Here is a 21,805-nt window from a genome sequence, read left to right as displayed (position 1 = left end):
GTTTATGTTTTATGGCATGGATTGTTTGCATAATGTGATACTAACTCAAGTCTGAGTTTGTTTGCACTTGTGTCTGTGAATATGCTTGTATTTTATTCGGAAGAAAAAATAGCATGAGGGGGGGGAGCTGTGTCCCTCAATGGGCTTAGAGAAAAGGATTTGTTGGTGAGTAAAAAAATCGTATTTTGTCTATCGTCCTTTGACGGACACAGCTTGAAAACACACATGCAAACCAGTCAACCTTGTAAAACGTAGACAACATGAACAGAAGATACAGGTCGCAGCCCTACAGATCTGTGTCACAGAGACTGGTGATGAAAAGCCCAAGAGGTACTCACTGCTCTAGTGGAGTGCACGGGAAAAAGGAGGCGCTTTATTATTATTATTATACAGGATTCATATAGCGCCAACAGTTTGCGCAGCGCTTTACAATATAAGGAAGACATTACAATTACAATACAATTCAGGACAAGATGGCGTATCGTCACTGAGCACTCCAGGACGATACGCGGCCCAAATCCTGCAGCAGCACAATACTTACACAATACCGGGCCACTTATTAGTTATTGGAGGCACTTAAGGGTTGGTTAGGTATGTTAGTTCCTCAGGCCTCAGTCATACGACAGCACGAAGCACGTACATTATACGGAAATAATAGTAATCGCTAGAACACTTGTCAGGTATGGTGACAATCAAGGATTATGTGGGATGTTAGAGGTAGGGCATATGGTCATACATGCGAATTGGGCATATATATAACGCACGTACACCCAGCTTTCATGGTTGGTAAAAGACAAAAAAACAACGCCAGCAGGGGATGCATGGACATGGTTAGGAATTGGGGGGTTATGTCAGGTAATTATCATACGGTGACCAAAGGAGGTGACGACGAATTCGGAGGTATGTATAGGTATGGCAGGGTTGGTAACTTATGGGTATTTCCGCAGGCACGTTTCCTGAATTCCGGGTTTTGGGGCAGTGACACTCAGCGGTGAAGGTCAGGCTAGTATACCAGCCAGTTAGGTTGGGAGCATTCTCGGCACAATGCGGTGTCAGGGACCTTACTCTACTTTATCTCATGTTTTACAGTGAGGATTATCAGCATGTCCCATGTGTCCGAGAGTGTGGATTTGGCGTATCTAGCAGCAACTCCTGCCAGAGGTTCTGAGCATGGAAGTACAAGGAGCAGGGAACAGGAAAGTGCCCCTTCCATCAGGGCATGGACTATCCCTAGGCTCATATTGGAGTTACAGAAGAGAGGGATCCCCTTTCCTGCTACCGCACGGAAAGCGGAGTTCTTTAAATTATTATTTCCTCTGGTAGCAGCTAGTGAGAGAGCGGAACAAGTTTCCCTGCGTACAGTGGTCACGTCACTGACGCAGATCCACGCATCATTGAACACCATGAATACGTCTCTGCAGGACTTACTACAGAGAACAGAGACTTTAGAGAGGCAAGCGGTGGTTGTCCCAGCCGCGGCGGTGCAAGACGTTCCTAGCACCTCAAGTATTCCTATAATGCCTAGTGCTCCGGTGGCCATTAGCGCAGGTATTAGTACATCTCCCCCCAATATCACGGCAGCACATTTTGTTCCTAGTAGTCTGAAGAAATACATTTTGGAGACGTGAACCTGGCGTCTTTGTTGATAGCGGCACATGATGTCTCTGAAAACAAATCATACGTGTGCGTGGAGGTGTCGGTAATTTTAAAAACTAGGGATCCAAGGTTGAATAGGAAGTTGTCCCTACCCGAGTTCATGCTGGCATTTGGAACATATAGAGATGTCATATGTACAGTAAGTCCCAACCGTAGGGAGGAGCTAGATGCATATATACATCTTGTTGTCGATCTGGGGTACAAATACGGTGGGCATGCGTTTTATGACTATCACCGCGCATTCTCGGCAAAGGCAGCAGCTGGTCTCGCCCAGTTTCAGTTCACGACTAATTGGGGAAAGATAGATACAGAGTTGTTCTGCAGACACTTTGCAGGACTCAAATCATCAGTCTGCACGATTTGCCATTCATCTGCTCATACTGTCGACTGGTGCCCCACGCCGGCACCAGCAGACGTCGCCACCACAGGTAAACAACCGGGGTCATTACCTGATCCTCCCGGCACAACGCCCACGCAATTTGACAAGCTGGGTAGACCCATTCAGAGTTTAGGAAAGCCCCAGATTTGCAATAATTTCAATTTCAAATCCTGTAATTACCCGCATTGTCGTTTGTTGCACATATGTTCTACATGTTTTAGAGCCCATCCCAAAACTGCTTGCACGGTCAGGAAACCATACAATTTTTGACTAAGCCAGGTGAACGTGGAAGGGTTAGTTGCTATGCTGAGGGCCCATCCTGATCCCTTGGTAGTTGCTTTCTTGAGCGAAGGCTTCACCAAAGGTTTCCATACAGGGTTCATTACTTTGCCCCAAGCGACTTATGAATGCGGCAACTTGAGATCTGCGCTGGCCGATCCTTCCACTGTTGATTCCTTACTAGAAACTGAACTGGCCAAAGGGTTCATAATAGGCCCATTCGAAGTACCCCCCTTTGGCATGTGGAGAGTCAGCCCCATTTGTCTGGTGTGTGGGAAATTCTCAAATAAACAACGTCTAATCTACGACTTGTCTGGCCCTCATTCCATACACGTGCCTAGTTTAAATTCATTAATACCATCAGAGGAGTTTGGCCTCAAGTATGCTTCCGTCGACCAGGCAATACAATACATATTGATGGCTGGTAAAGGGTCGTGGTTATCTCCAAGGCGGATATTTCCGATGCCTTTAAACTGTTGCCCATCCAAAAGTCTTTATGGCAGTGGCACGGAGTAAAATGGAGGGGGTTATACTATTTTGCCACCAAGTTAACATTCGGTTCAAGAAGTAGCCCTTGGCTATTTGATACCTTTGCGCAAGCACTTCACTGGGTTTTGGAAGAACACGTTCATTGTCAGAGAGTCCTTCATTATCTTGATGACTTCCTGCTTATAGAGTCACCTGACAGTACTCCAAGGGACCTCCGCGTGTTGCTTGATGTCTTCAGTTCTCTGGGAGTCCCAGTAGCTGCACACAAGGTCGATGGTCCACAACATGTCTTGACCTTCCTTGGTATCACATTGGATACGACTAACATGCAGGCTAGTTTGCCGTTAGACAAGCTAGTCAGGATCAGGAGTGCGTTGCATTCACTAGTGTTGTCTCCAGTATGTTGCAGGAAAACGTTGCAGTCCCTGTTGGGGATGTTGAATTTTGCGATGCGCATCATCCCGCAGGGTAGAGCTTTTATATCTAGACTGCTGGCATTGTTGCCCACAGCTCCTGAGCAAGACTCATTGGTACGCATCGATGCCGCCGGGCGTGCGGATGTGGCAATGTGGGACGAGTTTCTACAAGAGTGGAACGGAATTTCAATGTTCATTCCGCAAGCTACTTGTTCATCGCCGCAGGTAGTCACCGACGCTGCAGCGTCATCTGGGTTTGGTGCTATTTTTGGCCCCCAATGGTTTGCTAGCCCTTGGCCAACGGAGATTGAAGGGATAGTGGGTTTTTCTCGAACTTCATCACTATTCGAGATCTACCCTGTAGTAGCAGCGGCTAGAGCCTGGGGTTCCTCATGGTCAAGGCATACGGTAATTTTTCATACTGACAATCAAGCAAAGGCAGGTCAAAGTCGTTGGTGATCATGTCGTTCCTACGCAGGCTAACATGGCTCTCACTACAATACAGATTCAGTATAATTTGTCAATACATTCCTGGTACATGTAATATAGCAGCTGACGCTCTGTCCAGATTTAAATTCCCTCTTTTCTTCCAACAGCACCCGGGGGCGGACGCTGTTCCAACGCCGGTTCCCGCATTTCAACAGTTAGTGCTGGACTAGAGAGGCACCAGGGTAACGCGGCCAGGCTAATCAATACTTCTCTTTCACGCAATACACGTAAGGCATACGAAGGGGCGTGGAAAACTTTTAAGGTTTTCCAAGATAAACATGCTATTCATGATCCAGGTAGCGTTAGTTACATCCTAGCGTTCATTTCATACTGCCACACGGATCGCAAATTAGCGTATAATACTATCAGGTTATACCTGGCGGGAGTGCAACACTTCCTTGCATTAAGCTACCCGGATAGGCAGTCGGTATTTACCGCTCATCCCGTACGAGCCATTCTTAAGGGCATACAGAAATCCGGTAGCCAGACACTCAGTACCCGGTTACCTCAGGACGGTTGTTTAGGGGTATGTCCTCCATGTTGGACAAATCACCATTCGGGGTATTGCAAAGTTTAGTGATAAAAGCTGCAATCTATTTGGCTTTCTACGGGTTTTTAAGGCCAAGTGAGTTTACCTTTACCAGTTCCAAAGCCTACCCGGTGCTCAAACAGAACTTGGTCAGGTTTCCTAAATATTTTCTGTTGACCCTTGAGCGCTGCAAGACAAATCAGGTAGGAGCCCCTACGGAGATAAAACTGTTCCCATCAGGTAATGCTTGGTGCCCAGTCTCTGTGTTAGATTGCCTTATGGACAGACTGTGTTTGTTTCCACCGCACGGGCCGTTGCTGCCCTTTCCTAGTACCCCTCTCTCATCTCAGCAATTCATTTTGCATGTCCGCCTACTCCTAAGGCAACTGGGGGTTAATCCTAAATGTTATTCCGGGCATTCTTTTCGCATAAGGGCAGCCTCGGCAGCTTCCCGACACGGAGTACCTGCTCATGTAATTAAGAGGTTAGGCCGATGGAATTCGGCATGCTTTAACAGATATATTCCAGACCCACATGTAGAGATGGCTAAGGCATTTTCTAACTTGGCGATGTAATGCAGGTTATGAATAAAGTATTTCCTAAAGATTGACGTTTTTGCCCCCTTATTTGGTATACTGTCCAACCAGATCATGGCACACCTCAGGTCAGTATGTTGTGAGTATATCTTTCATTTCCAGGGACAAATGGTGGAACATCTAGGAGTCAGATGCGGGCACCGGGGGTACCAACTCGTGAAAAGCTTTTTCCCAGACGCAGGTAAGCAGACTCTGATCACAAGTTTTAAGGCTAACCCGTTAGGCCTGGATTTGTGGGAGGAGTCTGCGCTCCCTCAGCCTTCTTAAACCGGGTGCCCAGGCTCCTCTGCACACGAACGATCTACGGCGTAACCCACCCACCCTTGGCACCGGGGGTACCAACTCGTGAAAAGCTTTTTCCCAGACGCATGTAAGCAGACTCTTATCACAAACCTTTCTTACACTGTTGCTCTGCTGAACAATACTAAAGCTGAAGTCTAGGAAAAGTTTGGAAAACAAGGATGGTGGCTATCATGTACCTGGTGAGAGACCGACAGCTGAGGAGGCTTCTATTACTTCTGGAGGTGGGAACAGGGTGCTAGAGGACAGCGAGGAGCTCAAGCGCCACAGGTGGAATCAGGCACTGGTGCAAGGAAAGTCCAGGAGCGAATAAGCCAAATCAGGAAGCAGGAGCGTAGTCAAGGGTAGCCAAGGATCAGAACCAGCCGGGCAGGGAGGTACAGAATTGCGAGACAATAAGCATGTCCAGAAAACAGGCTGAGGTCAGGGGCAGGCAGCAATCAAGAAGAGTCCAAACAATCCGAGTCAAGAGGGTACAGACAGAAGTCTTCAACAAGTCAACAGGCACAGGAAAACACGCAGCTGAAAGAACATTGGCATAGTGAGAAGGGCAGGCTCGTTTAAATAGGCCAATTCATTAATGCTTCTAGCATCACTTCCTGTGCGCCTGCCGATTGTGCGTCTTTGCATGTTTTTCCGGTTGCACGCGCATGCGCGACACAGCATATTTCCAGCCTGTACCATAGAGGCATTTGCGCGTATGTGCAGCTGTCATTTTCACCTTATAGTGGTAAGCAAAGTTTGAAAGATAGATGGATCGATAAAGTACTTATAACTTCTTGTCAGTAATGTGCTTAAATAATACGGCATCTTCAATAGGATTGGTCAGAGTCTTGTTAAGGTGAAACATTAGAGTCAGGTGGCGTAGACCATCTCTTGACAAAATCCTTCAGAAAGGGATAGAGTGTCTGGAATCATATAGGGACAAGTAATTGCTTGTCTGGGGCTTTCCAATTCTTGTAACTATCGATTAGGTGATGAAGAGGAAACTCTTTGCGGCACATTTCATTTTATAACCGAGGACAGACAACTCGGCAGGTAAAGTCACAGTGGAATCTCCTGAATTTAGAATGGGGCACACAGGCTTGATTAAAAAAGAAACAGTTCCCTTCTGTTGCAGTGATACATACATTGACTGAAAGTCAGCTAGTGGGGTCCCATCCTTCCGTTCTTCAGACTTAGATTTGTAATTGGCTCAAAATATACAATTCTTTGCTGCACCAACCTCTGCCTTGAACGTATTGCAGGAGCAGAGGCTTCATCTGTACCTGCAGGATGGTCGCCCTTTTCTTTGTTGACAGACATGTCAATCCCCTACCCAGTCCCCTAGGAATACTCACAGACACTGTGCCACTTGTCAATGCAGGCGACAGCAGAATAAAGTAAAGTGAAGACTGGGGAAAGGTGCAGGTATTGAAGAAATGTACTGAATATGTTTGTTTTTTTACTGCGCCTGTATACTTTAAGAATAAGAAAACATAACTGTTAGATATCTTGTGCATTTAGCCTAATTTATATATCACAGTCGGCGATGATAGTCCCTCCAACTGATACAGATTTGGGAGCTATGTTATTACCATGGTCTGGAATCTGAAGGCAGTTTTTCTTATTATCTTGTTTATAATTTATATCTAGTGTACCTGAGTATCTAAAGATATTATTTAAGTATGAACACAATAAAGGTAAGGCAGCAGCAATGGAATATATCACTGTAGACTAACAATTAGCTGCTGGGGAGAGAAGGAACATTGGTAATTAGAAGAACATTCCTCAGGCCATATTTTGCATTAATATTTTATATTTGTTTTGAAGGCACAATGATCAGCTGAAGGTAATGTTTGTCGGAGGCCCGAACCAAAGGAAAGATTATCACATTGAGGAGGGAGAGGAGGTAATATTGTCTCTTTACTCTTATAATGCAGTATCCTCTTATCATTTATTGCTTTAAATGTAATCATTTGTTTTAAAGGGAAACTATAATGGCCTTTGATTAGTTATATTTGAACAGTTTTGTTAACGTGTATATGATTAAAGACTTTTGTTTTCAATGTTTTCTTTTCTTTTGACAAATAAACATTTGATACATGAAAAGGATTCGCAGAGCACTATGGGTTAGCTAATGAGACAGCATGGAATGTGAAGCTTGTTTTAAAGCTCCATGTGTCTAGCTGAATTCTTAGACTAAACCATCTGATAAGGGATGTACTTTTGCATTGTCACCCCATTGCATAGGCTTGCAATAGAGATTACAAGTGGTTGTTTTAGGGCCCATTTACACCAATTGCGGTCCATTCCAGAGTGGCAGCTTGAAGGGAGAAGTTTAGTGAGTGGTTGCTGTGCGTTCCAGCAGCTGCCGCTCTGGAACGCATCGCAATTGGTGTGAATGGGCCCTTAACAATCATTACGCAGGCATGGTCCACTGTTCACTCACCATCAGGAAGTTGCCCTGAGGAATGCCATGCAGCCATCACTGGAGTGCAAGTAGATAGGAAGTGGCAGCAAAGATAATACAGAAAATCAGCAGTACCGAGATGCAACAAAAAATGAAAAAAGTAAAAAACTATTTTTTTTTTAAAACAACAACAAAAACCACGGCAAAAGTGAAATCAGGTTTGCTTCATCAAGAGTGAAATTGACCCTTTTTTTTGAGCCTGTCCTTCTACTACATCATGCATTACTATGACATAAAAATAAAAACTTCCCTGCGTGTAGCTGTCAATTAAAAAGTCCTGGGAGACGCTATACGTGTTCTTGTTTTATTGTCTTTTTAATTGGGTGCAAACCAATTGCATAAATTAAACATCTTATAAGAAACAGCAATCTCTAGGGAAAGAAATAAGAAGGAAAGGGAAGAAAAACACAAAAAGAGAAAGAAAAGAGAACACAACTGCCACTGTCCGTTCTTTGCTGCTTCTATTTTCTATTCATAATGGAAGATGGGAGTATGACGTCTATATCAGACTTGACGTCCAGATAGACCATGGGTTTCTACATTTGTTGTCTTGATTATTTTGTCAATTTTGTCTCCTGTGAATCACTAAAGAACATTATGTATGTTGTTTCCCATGGCTATGGTATTGACTTCTTCATGATAGAAGTATGGGGGCTGAGCCTGCTGGCCCTCTCTTAAATAATGCTAGGTGTGTCTGGCTTCAGTACTACTGAGTCACAGACCCGGAACAAGCATGCTGTATATAGGTGTCAGAAAACCTTTTTTTTTTTGTTCCAGGTCAGCGACTAAGAAAGCATTAAAGAAGAACTCCAGGATTTACTAAAATTAACCCTTGCAGTGGGGCTACCCCCGCACTGCAAGGGTTAACTGCTCGTTTTGCTCTTGGGGCTGGAATGCACAAGATACCCTCACCTGATCCTCGGTCCTGCGGCATTCAACGCTCACCTCTCTCCCCCTCCGCTCTGGCGTGATGATGTCACGGGTCCTTAGATCACCAGAGCCGGGGGGGGGGGGGGGGAAGAGGCTGTGGGAGCTGGTCTAGCAGCCAAGCAGAACAGAGGATCAGATGAGTATATCTTTACAGTGGTGTTAAGATATAGCACATAGCACATGCTCGCCTCCGGGACTTCTCTAGAGTCTCTCCGATTCTTTGGAACTCCTTACCCCAACCTGTCTGTCTATCTCCCACTCTGACTGCCTTTCGGTGATCACTAAAGACTCATCTCTTTAGGTACTCTTTCTCAAACAATTCATCCCCACACAGCTACCTCCTCTTGTATCACTTGCCCCTCTCTCTTAGATTGTAAGCCCTCACGGGCAGGGCCCTCCTTACCATCTTGTCTTGACTTGTATTGTAATGTCTTCCTTATATTGCAAAGTACTGCACAAACTGTTGGCGCTATATAAATCCTGTATAATAATAATAGCACATATGGCACATGCCCAGGGCACCATTTGAAGGGGGGTGGCGCTCCGTGGGTAAGTGAAGGTTTGTGGACCCACAGATATAGCTGATTTTTTGTCTCTCCCCACGCCTCTACCATACACATCTCCCCACCCAGCTTGTAGCCAGGTGACTCTGGCTAGTGTCCCGCCTAGCTCCTGGCAACCAGTGACATCAATGGTTGCCAGGAGCTGGGCAGGACACTGCCCAGAGAGTCCATACACATCTCCCTGCCCGGCTCTTTACAAGCAGAGCAGTGCAGGAGGCTGTGTATATAGGCGGGACACCAGGTTCTCTCCTTCTCCACTGCATCGCTGGTATGTTCCTTGGCATCCTTACATACTATACACCGTATTGAATGTGATGACTCGAAGATTCCTAGACCGCTGCAGCAAAGGGGGAAAAGGGCTCCAGGGATTGGTCTAAGAGCAGGCCAGTTTGGAGAATCAGTTAACCCTTGCAGAGGTTAGCCCCACAGCAAGGGCTAATGCATTTTCTGCCTGGAGTTCTTCTTTAAAGTCAAAGTATCAGCATGAGAGCCAAGGAGCTAACATTTACAAATGAGAGACCACCAATGGCAGCCCCCATATTTTACTCATGACAGAGTCACTCTTAGTACTAGTGGATATATGCTTCTCTGAACCAGAGAAATATTCACAACTTGGTCATGGGCCTTTTGTTTGCAGGATGGCATGAGGAAGCTTTCCTGTGCCCTGCTTCTAGATTTCATGGGCAGCTTTGCCTTCCAGCAAATCTGCTTGGCACGCTGTGGTGAGCTCATAGTAGTGCAGTAAGGTGCTGGTGGGAGAGTAGTGCCCAGAAAGGGGGGTCCTGGTCTATTATTTGCATTGGGGCCCTTACTCAGTATATCAAGGGTAGGCAACCTTGGCACTCCAGCTGTGGTGAAACTACAAATCCCATTATGCTTCTGCCTCTGGGAGTCATGCCTGTGGCTGTCATAGTTTTGCAATGCCTTGTGGGACTTGTAGTTCCATAATAGCTTGGGTGCCGGTGTTGCTTACCACTGACCTATGATCCGAAAACGGCTGAGATATGGTGGTATAGGAAATGGCCCAGGCCCTGAGAGTAGGGGTTTGGTCACAGCTGTGATGACTGAGATCTTAGTTCCAATGCCGAACTGACCACCGGAGTTAAAGTAAAACTTTTAAGCGAGTTTTGTACAAACAGATAAATAAATGCAGAACTACAGATTAATAATTGTCTGAAGCAGGGTAAGACAGGCATAACGATTTTTACATTTTGGAACTGATAACTTACACATTTTGATAATTAAGTTTGTCCTGACGCAGGATTTCAGGAGAATAAAAATGAAGAATAATCGAATAATTAAATTATCCATTAAACAGTTGATTAAGACTGAAAATTTAATTTGCTCTGATTAAAATGTTCTCTGCTTGGTAAAAAAAAAACAAAAAACGAATTGGGCTAAATGGTTCTTGTGTGCTGAAAAAATGAACAACAGGAATTAAAGAGCCGTTCCAGCAGACAAGAAGGATCAAGCGGTGACGTTGGAATGCTCTCCAGGAAATAGCACAGCTGCGCTTCAAGGGGGTGCACCGGAATATTTTAGTATGTCTTTATTCATTTATCTATTATATTATTTGGTTAAAAAAAAACACTTTTGGTAAAAAAGTTAACTCTTTCCCACTCTATCCCAAATTCAAAGACCTTTTTGACTGAAGTTAAGCTTTCAAAGAGAACTGACGGCAAACCTTGTTTTTGGCTTTAGTTCTTTTTTGGTTCACAGGAGTGTATTTACTAATGTACTCATATGACCCAAACTCAGCAAATAGCCGGCTATTGCCTGCTATTTGATGACAGTGCAGAGGCGCACTGCAGTGGGGAGCCGACGTGTGAGTACATTTTACCCTCCCAATAGTTCTTTTTTAGGGCTTGTTCACACGACGTCCGGATTGTGTCCGGACCAGAACCGTGCGCTCCTGTACCCAAAATGCATCCCAATGTATCCCTATGTGTTTTATGGGCTACAGTTCTCACGAGCGCAGTCCGTTCCGGACAGAGAAAATACTGCATGTCACATTTTGTCCGGTGCGAAAACGCACTGCACTGCAGCTAACATACTGACAGCCCCACTCCCAACAAAAAAAACTGGAATGCGTCAAAAACGCATCACAAACGCGTCAAAAATGCACTGTACACATAGCACCGTGTCTGCAGATCTGCTCCAGATGTGGACCAGAAAATCGTCTGCATTTGGGCTTGTTCATACCAAATGCAGACCAGATCTGCATGAGTTTCTGCACACGGAGTGCAGTGGGTTGTGCCGCGTGTTTGCCGCATTTTTGATGCGTTCTGGGCCGTTTTTGGTGTAAAAAAAATTCCCTTTAAAGTTTAAAATGGGCTTTCAGTGCGTTCCAGGGCGTTTGCATGCGTTTTTGATGGTTTGCATGCGTTACAGAGCAGGTAAAATAGGGCTTGCTGCAGTTTTTTTACATGCTCTGGAACTGAACGCTCCGGTGTGAACTAGAGCCCAAAATACCATTGGAATACATTGGACGCAGTTTTGATCCGGTCTGTAACTGCTCTGCTCTGCTCCTGGAACGCACTTGGTGTGAACAAGGCCTCAAAGTGTATTTTTGTAGCTGAAGCTGATTTTTTATTTTACTGGGTTGTTTTTATTCGGTCTAAATAAAAAAAATGTTGTTGCAAAAGCTCGGCAGTATTATACGGTTTGTCCCAAGCTGAGTGATTGCAAACCACTGATCGCTCAGTTCAGGATCTTCTCTCTGCCAATAGCAGTGACTGTCAGTCAGGGATTCCCCCCTTCCCTCTCTGTTCCTCCAGCGGTCATTGGAGGGACGGATATGGGAGGGGATGGGTACTGCTGACTCTGGGTCTAGAGAGGTGGAGCCAGCTGTCAATCAAGCAGTGGGGGGGATCCCGTCAATATTGTCAAGCTCTTACCCGTCTGCAGCGTGGGTCTGCGCTGTCAGCAAATAGTGCATAGTAGCCTGCTAGATGCTGACTTTGGGTCACAGGAGGAGATTAGTAAATCTACTCCAAAAAAGAACTAAAGCCAAAAACAAAAAGTTGTATTCTCCTTACCAGGTAATAGGAAAGCAAATAAGAGCACTTTAGGTTTAAGGCTTACATACACTTTAACCACTTACCGGTATTAGCAAACAATGAGAGGAATTTATCAAAACTGGAACAGACAAAATCTGGAGCAGATTTGCACTGCAACCAATCAGCTTCTATCTGTTTTATTTTCAAATCTCAACTGAGCAAACTGAAGAGAGATGCTGATTGGTTACCATGGGCGACTGCTCCAGTCTCTGTCTGCTCCAGTTTTGATAAATTCCCCCCAATATGAACATCGTCCTTACATGGTGATTGCAAAGTATACTACATGAGCCTGGTAGTGGAGACTGCCTTTATGTGTCAATTCTTGTGGCTAATTGCAGAAGTACATGACGTTCTCACTCTTAGAACAGGAACTGAAGCTCTGAAGTTAACATGAAGCGGCATTTTTCATTTTTCTGTTTCGTAGTTATTTTACCAGCTGGAAGGGGACATGTGTCTGAAGATCATTGAGAATGGAGAACACAAAGATATCCACATCAAAGAAGGAGAGGTACAGCAGATAACCCAACAATTTGGCCTATTTTAGACATATGATATATTTAAAGGCGAACCCTGCTCCCCCCCAAAAAAACAATTGTTTTGCACAAAGCACAAAGCTTGACTTCACAATCATCAGAGAACATTGAAAACTGGGTAAAATATACCATTCTACACATTTATATTATATACTCCATATACTGTGCATAGATCTACATGCATGATAATGGACAATAAAACCCACATTTTATCTGTATTATTGCAACACACTGGACTAACATTTCACTTATATAAGATTCCCATCATCCCTTGCACAACTGATGGAATTTAAATCAGGCTACTAGTGAAAGTAGCTGTGCTGAAATGAAAAAGCAGTGGTGACTGACACTGAATCACATCATCAGCCTCTCTTATCTCCCACTGAGATGGCTTCATATTTCATACCGTGGCAGCAGGTAGGAAACATTTTCAGACAGTTTCATTCAGGCAGAGTTCAGGAAGCAGGAAGCAGAAGTGGAAAGTGAGTCTACTGTGCAGGGCTGTCCCTATAATCAGTCGGCATCTCATTGGAAGGCGGCGGGGGGCGTCAGGGAGCGGCCACAGCTTCCCCGGTTGCTAAGAGCTCTCTGGCTTCCCCCCAGCTCACTGACATCATCGGTTGTCAGGGAGCTGAGCGGGACGCTCTAGCTGGCGTCCTGCCGAGCTCATGCCAACCAGTGATGTCAGTGAGCTGGGTGGGACCAAACAGAGAGCCACTGAAACACAACATCCGCCTGTCCTACAGCATCTGCCCTCCCCCCCAAGATGACTGATACCCACCTACCCACCCACCATTGACACCCCACCACCTTTTCCCGCTCTACAGCCTCAGGCAGCATATAGGGTAGGGACGGCCCTGCCAAGGTGTCTGCATAAGGCAGCCATATTGCATCAAGTGCACTGAAAGACCATTATACTGTAGCTGCCTTTTTATTTTGCTGAAGTTCTGGGTGACATTCACTGTCCTTTAAAACTCATGTCAAGCAAGAAAAACAATCAAAATAAAAACCCTCTACCTCTGCTAACAGCAATAAGGATTTAATAGATCTCTAATTTTCCTTAATTATAACAAATTTCCCCTGGTATGGCGAATGCTCTTTTGGCGTTCTTCCCTTATGGCTTTGAAAATAATTGCAGAGTAATGTGTCCCTCAGCGATGAAACTTCCCGGAGAAATGAATCTGGAATGAGGGCAAGGAGACACTGAGAATTTTCTAGTTATTTTCTACACTTCCAGTAAAATATAACGTATGGAGTTTTAAGCCGAACTCCAGGCAAACAGCTTAATACACAGATAAAATACATATATGAGAGCTGTTTTACCTGCCAAATTATTCTTATTTCTGTCCATCCAGTTCTGAGACTTAGAACCCGTTCACATCGGGGCAGTTCGGCCGCGTGGATTCGGCCGCACGGATCCGCCATCATGAGCGATCCCCGCCCGAGCTGCTCCCTGGACTATTTTTACCGCGCTGGGCAATGCGGTTTCCATGCAGCTTTCAATGGAACTGCGCTGATCAGCGCGGTTTTGGGCGTTTTGAATTGCATTTCAGTGCTGAAGCGCAATTAAAAACTCCCAAAACATCGCTTGCGATATCAGCGCGGTAACCGCGCTGATCTGCGGCCGCCCTGGTGTGAATGGGCTCTTACATAACTCTACAACACAGAAAAGCCCTATCTGGCAGGACAGGAGACATGATTTTTGTCTTCTGCAGTTAGGTAACACTTACAGTAGTTTGTAGTTCTTCTTTAAATGTGTAGGGAGAAGTTTCAGATTCTGTAACACAGGGGAAGATAGGACTGGTCTCTCCCCCAGGCCCATGGTTGGACAATGGAAGGAGAACTGATGTGAATGTGCAACTATGTAAAGCGCTGGGTAAATTGTCAGCACTGTATAAATACCTGTAATAATAAATAAATAAGCAGTAGAATAATGACTCTCTGTCACACTGCTCTCTCTTCCTACCAGCATGCTCCTAGTTAGCAGGTCAGCGCTGCAGCACAACTAACTGTCTCCTTGTGCTGTTTCTTCCTCTTCCACCCTGAGATCTACTGTAGATTGCAAGAGGTTAATATCAAGTACTTTACTTATTGTGTAATCCACTCACACCTGAACCTTAAAGTGACACTAAACTCAGGAGTTAAATCTTAAAAATGCATTCAAGTACCTTAACTATTAACAAAAATGTATCTTATTTGTGTATCACTCGGCTGTAGATCATCAAATCATCTCTGAATTGGTGTTGACAATGTCCTTCCTTCTGGAGGGTGGCTACTTTTGTTCGCTATGTTCCCTGTGTGTGTTGTAAAGTAGTCACTGCTCCAAGCTCACTCCTGTGATGGACTACAATCTCAATACAGATAAGTAAACTAAATGTGAGATTTTAGTCCATCATGGGAGCGAGCTTGGAGTGGTGACTACTTTACAACACACACAGGGACCATGGGGAACACCATGTCACTTTAATGGCTAATTGGAACCCGTCAGCATAGGAATGTGGAAGCGCCTATAGCAGCCTTTTTTTGCAGGCTGCAAGCTCCAGGGCTGCCATTCTCATGGAATTGCAGGCGGTACTACATGTTTTACAATAAAGACACAGACACCAATTAATTTTTGAGAAAAATTAATATATATATATATATTTATTTTTATTTTTTATTAATAGCTAATTTATTCACCAAACATTATCTACCTCACCAACTATATTTTTGCCCGCCGCAATCCCATGAGAGTGATCTCCCAAATGCATTGGGGCCCACTTTCACATTCTTCTTTGCTACTTGTAGAGTCACAGACCTAGAGCAAGGATGTGCATATCAGATATCCTAATGCTGCGTTGGATAATTGTTGTGGCTTGAAGATTCATCAAAGTGTATCTCTAGTCAAAACTTTGCATGCATATGTAATGATCACATATGGCTGTATATAAATGTAATTATAAGCTATATGTAGCAATAGCACACATTGGTTACATTATTTACAGGCCAGCTGTGGGCTAAATTTTTATTGTTTAAAAAGGTCTACCAGCCTGTGTACATAAAATGCCACTCAGTCTTCAATACCTTCAACCCAGAGCTGTGCCCCGCAATATCTCTTGTTGGCTACAAGATGCCCTCATTCTTCAATGGTTGACTGTTGCCCAGGGTCAATCACAGTGGCGGAGCTAAGGAACAAAGGGCCCTGGTGCAAGATTTTTTTTTGGGCCCCCCCCCCCAATAAAAACCCCACAAACACAGCGTTTTCCTTCCGCATCGGCCCGCCGCGCGCTGGATAACGATCCGGCGGCCGGCAACTTGCTGGGCCCCTCCAGAGCCTGAGGCCCCAGGCGCCCGCACCGCCTGCACCGGCGGTAGTTCCGCCACTGGTCAATCATCCCAGAACACTGAGCACATACTCTGAGTGTAGGGCATAATGGTGCCATTCAACATGGCACTCTTCATTTATAATGTACTGTTGCAGAGAGGGAACCGATGACGTCAGTGACACTGTCTGCATCAGTAAGAACCAGCCAGCCTCTAGCAAGAGGCGAAGATGAACAGAACCCTGCAGTGTCACATGACCACCATGAAGATTTAGGAAAAATGAGTATAAAAAGAGAAAATACTGCCAATGGAGGCCACAAGGATTTTTGGGAGGGGAGTATGGAGCCCAGAGCTGGCCTTTAAGCTAATTACGATAATGTGGAAATAAAGCAAAAAGAGCAGATCGCATTCAAAGATAAACTAAATTCCAGGAAGCACACAAGCTGCATCTCTGCGGGGATAATTGTAATGGTAACACAACTCCAAGATGACTAGAGACAAAGCCGATATTGAAATGTCTTCATGACATGACCTTCCCAAGGACATCTGTGAGCCATTCCGCCTTTGTGCCTTATTTATGTATTGGTGAGTGTGATTACAGAAGAAAGTAATTGTCATGTGTGAGGCTTAACTACGGCTTATAGCAGGAAGATAATGTTCTATTTGCATGAATTGTCTCCAGTCCATTCCACAATAACATGTTCTGTCTGCACAGATGTTTCTGCTGCCGGCTCGAATTCCGCACTCTCCACAAAGGTTCTCGAACACCGTGGGCCTTGTGTTCGAGAGGAGGAGGTTAGAAACTGAAACGGATGGCCTACGGTAAACCATAAAATGATTAGTAGTAATATGTGCTACAGTAAATAAAATATTATATATAAAACCAAAATAGAGAGATCATCTCCATTCAGTACCAGCTCAAGCCACTATTACTATTGCTTAAAGCCGGAGGCTGAAGAAAGCCCTCGTATTGTGCTTCAGAGCTGAAACACACTGTGCATCCTGTTCTCATGTTTTAAACCTTTACCTAAATATATCCTCAATATCCACAATGTAGCCACTTACTATCTACATGCATGCACCTAGTGTTGCCACCTTTTCTTCAAGCGAAACCCGAACACTCTAGCGACGTGGGGACATCTTTTTGGGGAAAATGAATCGTGGCTTATTCATATATAAATAGCACCACCCATTCCTATGTAAATATCACAGTTGAGACAATTTTCAGTGGGGGGCCAGTAGCTCCTATCTTAATTTTGGTTGCCCCTGTCTGCCTGACATCTTGTGTCCGGGATTCTGCTGCCATGAAACCTGGACACAGCATTCAAAACCCGTACTGTCCGGGTGAATCCTGGACAGGTGGCAACCCTACATGCACCCCAGCTATGGAATATATCAGACAGGGTTCTTCATAGTGACAACAGTTGACCTTGCAGGCTGCATACAAGTGATCTCAGCAGGATCGCCGAGATCACTTGCACAAAAACAAGCGGCAGCTTCCCTACTGTACATTAGCCCTGCTTGCCCAAAGCAGGGCCAAATGTAGAAAATAAACTACCCGCATGTCCTGGGTGTCGGGAGTCGGGAGATAGGAATTCCACACCTCTGCTGTCCCTATACTCCCTGCTGCCTCGAGGCCGGGCTTAGGTGACCCTGTGAGAAATCTGGCCCTGACCATGCCTGTCTAATGTGTGTTGAAACGGACACTTGTAGTCTTCATTAAAAGACGGCTACCCCCGCACTGCAAGGGTTAAGTGTTAATTTTTGTCCATGTGCTAAAAAAATAAGTTATACTCACTCTAACCACTGCTACTTCGGTCCCTGAAGCGTGTCTCCTGCGCAGCAGCGATGGCATGTCCCTCAACGTCCTTATGTCCTATGCACAGTGTACAGAATGTGATGACTCAAGGATCCTTAGACTACTGCAGCGGACGGCGAGAGAGGATGCAGGGACCAGTCTAAGAGCAAGCCGATGCTGAGGATTAGGTGAGTATAACTTTTTTTTAACACCTAGACAAAAACAAGCACTTAGAGTGCAGGAAAGGGGGGGTGGACCCACAGCAAGAGTTCTGCTGTAAGGAAGGGTAAGAACACATGCGCATATATGGGAAATGAGATGGGGGCAGGATGTTATCACCCTAACAGGAAGGTGCCTGAACAAGGACCTTCCTTGCAGGATCACCATGTATTATTTTAATGAAAGTGCAGATTTAAAAATAAGGATTTTTAAAATGACATGAGTTTTTAGTGGCTCAGTTATATACTTGTTATATTCACTATCACTATGTATCTAACAAGAGTGAGATACTATATTATATGACAATCAACAGATTTATTTTTTCCATTTCAAAAGGTATTATGTTGACAACTCCACAGAGGTTTTGTTTGAGAAGTGGTTTTACTGTGAAGACCTGGGAAAGCAGCTTGCTCCAATTATTACTGAGTAAGTCCGCCACCTACTGTTCGAATCAGGTATTGCAAAGGCATTTTGGAATGGTAAATATAGGAGTATTATAAAGAAGAACCCCAGGAAAACTTTTTCATAAACCTTGCAGTGGGGCTATTCCCGTTTAGGTGCTCGTTATTTGCCTAGGTTGAAAAATAGCAAAGTTACACTACCCGATCCTTCGAGCTGGCCGGCTGTCACAGAGCTCCCATTAGCCTGTCACCTCCACCGCTGCAGCATTGAAATGTTCCTCAGAATTCTCACATTTATACACTGTATATAGAATGTGAGGATTTACGGGACCTTAGACCGCTGCAGAGGAGGGGGAGAGAGGCTGGAAGGACCGGTCTAAGAGCAAGTCGGCTCAGAGCATTGGGTGAGTATAACTTTTATTTTAACCTAGACAAAAACAAACAGTTAACTCTTGCAGGATTAAGAAAATATTTTCCTGGAATACTTCTGTAAATGATGATGAAAAAAAAATTTCTATTTAAGCCCTTCCTAACTTTTTCAGTAAAGTACCCACACATTTACAGAGACATCACAATGACAGTAATGGGATTGCTGGACAGGAAATCAGCAATGTTTTTGCCATCTCCTTTTTAAAGCTGAACTTCAGCCTTCCCCTCAGTCTTGCAGAGTTGTACCGACTCCTCGTCTGTGCTGAGAATGCGTACTCTGATTTCACTGCATACTGTGAGCTTCTCAGAATGTGCATTAGAAGCTGCTGCAAGATAGATAGAGCCTCCCTTATTTCCTAGCTAGAGGACATCTAGCATCATCTAGGTCTTTCCTCTCCAGCCTTGCTGTCCCTGGTCCGCACCTTTAAATTATTGGATTTCAGTCATGGAGTCTCAACTTCACAGGCGGGCATTACCTATTGTGGTCTGCATTCAGATACAGTCTATCTAGGAATGCCTTCTCCTCCAGACTGACACCCATCCATCAAGACATTCTGATAATGACATAACTCCTCCCAAGAGCCAACCCACTGCTTGCGTCAGGGCTGAGGGCTCTTGAGAGGAGTATTGAGGCAAGGCTCTGTGATGCTTTCAAAAAGCTTTGTGCAACATTGTTAACAAACTGTTCACGGTTAGCTCCGTAACAAAGACCAGTGGGCACCAACAAAAAGTGGTGGAAAAAAATGTCAACACACAGGGCGCAAGGGGTTCTTCACAGTTAGAGCTGTTAAGCTCTGGAACTCGCTGCCACAGGAAGTGATTTCAGCTAAGAGTGTGGAAGCATTCAAGAAACTCTTGGACGAGTTCCTCGGAGAGCATAACATACAGGGGTACAGGTATGCCTAAGAGCAAGATCACACATGGACTCATACACACGCACACACCTGCTCAAACATAAATGTATACACGCAATAGGTTGGACTTGATGGACTTACATCTTTATTCAACCTCAAATACTATTTAACTATGTAACACCCTGCCAGCCCCTACCACCAGCCATCATCCGTCTGCATTCCTCATTAAAAGTATATAAACCCTAACATTACATTTTGGTCCCTTTTGGTCTATTAAATATACCAATATAAATATGATATTTTTTTGATAATTGAAAAAAAGAAATAATAAGAAATACCTGCTAATCCTGACAGAAATATAATGAGCTTGTAACTTTCTGTGCACTCTGCCTCTGCTGCACTGTTACAGTGGTGCGTCGGTTCACGAACGCTTCTGTTCGCGTACAATTCGGTTCGGCAAAATTTTGCTTCCGTTCACGAACTCTGCATCGGGTGACAAACACAACTGCAGCCATCTTCCCTGCTCTGACACATGGTCATGGCTTCCTCTAGTCGAGATTGCGGTCTGATCACAGTTTGATTCGGTTCGTGACCAATTCGGTTCGTGACCAGAATCGTGGAACGTATTAAGTTCATGAACCGAGGTACCACTGTATCAGTTAGCATTGTTCCCAGCTATCTCTTTGGACTGCAGACCTCCTTCCCGCTATGTTATCAAAAAGAGAATGGGGGAAAACATGGCTACTCCATAGATACAGTACAGTGATTGTTGTCACCCTAGGACAAGAAGGGTGTTACTAGCAGGATCAACAGGTTAAAATAAAGAAATAAAAAGCCTGAAAAAATTAATTTGTCCAATTTTTGTTTTCAAACTTTTCACCAAGATAACCTTAAATGGAAGCTATCAGTCTGCACCACTCCTCCTTCCTCTATACACATAAACATGCATGTTAAGGCAATATTAGCATTAAGGATGAGCTCGGGTTCAGTCTGTACTTGATTTCATCTGAAACTGGTGGGAACTGTCAGTGACGGTCCATTTCAGTGGTGTCCAGTGCATTCTTCACCCAGCAGCTGCATGTAAACAAAGGGGCGGGATGCTGGTGACATCAAGTGACCATAAATGTGACCTTATATGTGACCATATATGGTCAATTATGTTACCAGCATCCCACCCCTATGTTTAAATGCAGCTGCTGTGTGAGGGTGAGGAATATCCCAGCCTGCAGCTGATTGGGCCAACACTGACAGCTCCTTCCTGGTTCAGGCTCAAGTTCAGACCCAAGCTCATCCCTATTTAGCATGCATGTTTAATGTAAAACCCTGTAGAATTGAGATTTGAACATTTTCTAGGCTTGTACCATAACAAATTAATAAACTTATACATATTTATTTTCAGATTTTTCAACTCAAAACAATATAAAACTGGAAGGCCAGACCCAGGTAACAGTACAAGGAAGTATTATATGGTCAGATTTTGCTGTTTTGTTAGGCTGGTCATAGGCTGCAGGATCATTCAACCCAAAGAAGAGTCAGTAAACGTACAATGCAATGCATGTATATCAGTGCAATAAATGTAAAATGGATCAGCTAGATGTCAATCATATTTCCAGTGTATGGTAATGTTTAAAAACCTTAAGGGCCCATTCATACAATTGCAGTGCTTCAGTGCACATTATGCTGTGTATTAACCTGTTTTGTGTTAAGTGTTGTGTCGTTCATTTGAATAGGCTGCTTAATGCACCAGAAAGCACCAGAATCGAAAAACGTGCATTTATATTTTTTGGCAGCGCACTGCAATACACGATAAGTTGCAACACATGTCCATCGGCTAGGTGCGTTGTGTGCCATTCAGGGTGAATTACACTGCATCGCACCAATGCATGTAACATGCGTAGTAACAACACATTAGTGTTACTGAGCCCTATACTGTGTGTATCATTTATACACTCAGCCTATTTCATGCCTTTATGAAGTTGCCATCAGGCATCGGTGGCAAAGAAATATTCACTAGTAATGAAGTGTTTATAGTCCAATCACCATCACAAAGCATGCTCTTTGCATTCCTCCTTGATGGGCACTCCAACTTAGATATCAAAAGAAGGTCATAGCTGAACAGAGTTACAAACCC

The 21,805-nt window shown here is 44.4% G+C and overlaps 1 protein-coding gene across 1 annotated transcript in view; it reads left to right on the top strand.

Moving 5' to 3' along the window:
• Window positions 1-21,805, top strand: part of HAAO (3-hydroxyanthranilate 3,4-dioxygenase) — a 42,596-nt gene that overhangs the window by 320 nt on the left and 20,471 nt on the right. The window contains exons 2-6 of the mRNA XM_018553939.1: window positions 6,946-7,024; window positions 12,562-12,645; window positions 16,689-16,795; window positions 18,327-18,416; window positions 21,074-21,117. Coding sequence (XP_018409441.1) covers window positions 6,946-7,024; window positions 12,562-12,645; window positions 16,689-16,795; window positions 18,327-18,416; window positions 21,074-21,117 — 404 coding nt within the window. The remainder of the gene's footprint in view (window positions 1-6,945; window positions 7,025-12,561; window positions 12,646-16,688; window positions 16,796-18,326; window positions 18,417-21,073; window positions 21,118-21,805) is intronic.

This window comes from Nanorana parkeri, unplaced genomic scaffold (genome assembly GCF_000935625.1).
Source record: "Nanorana parkeri isolate BGI_ZX_2015 unplaced genomic scaffold, ASM93562v1 scaffold1, whole genome shotgun sequence".
Classification (NCBI taxonomy): Eukaryota; Metazoa; Chordata; class Amphibia; order Anura; family Dicroglossidae; genus Nanorana; species Nanorana parkeri.
Note: the sequence above shows the minus strand (reverse complement) of the source record. Positions and strands in the feature narration are given on the sequence as shown.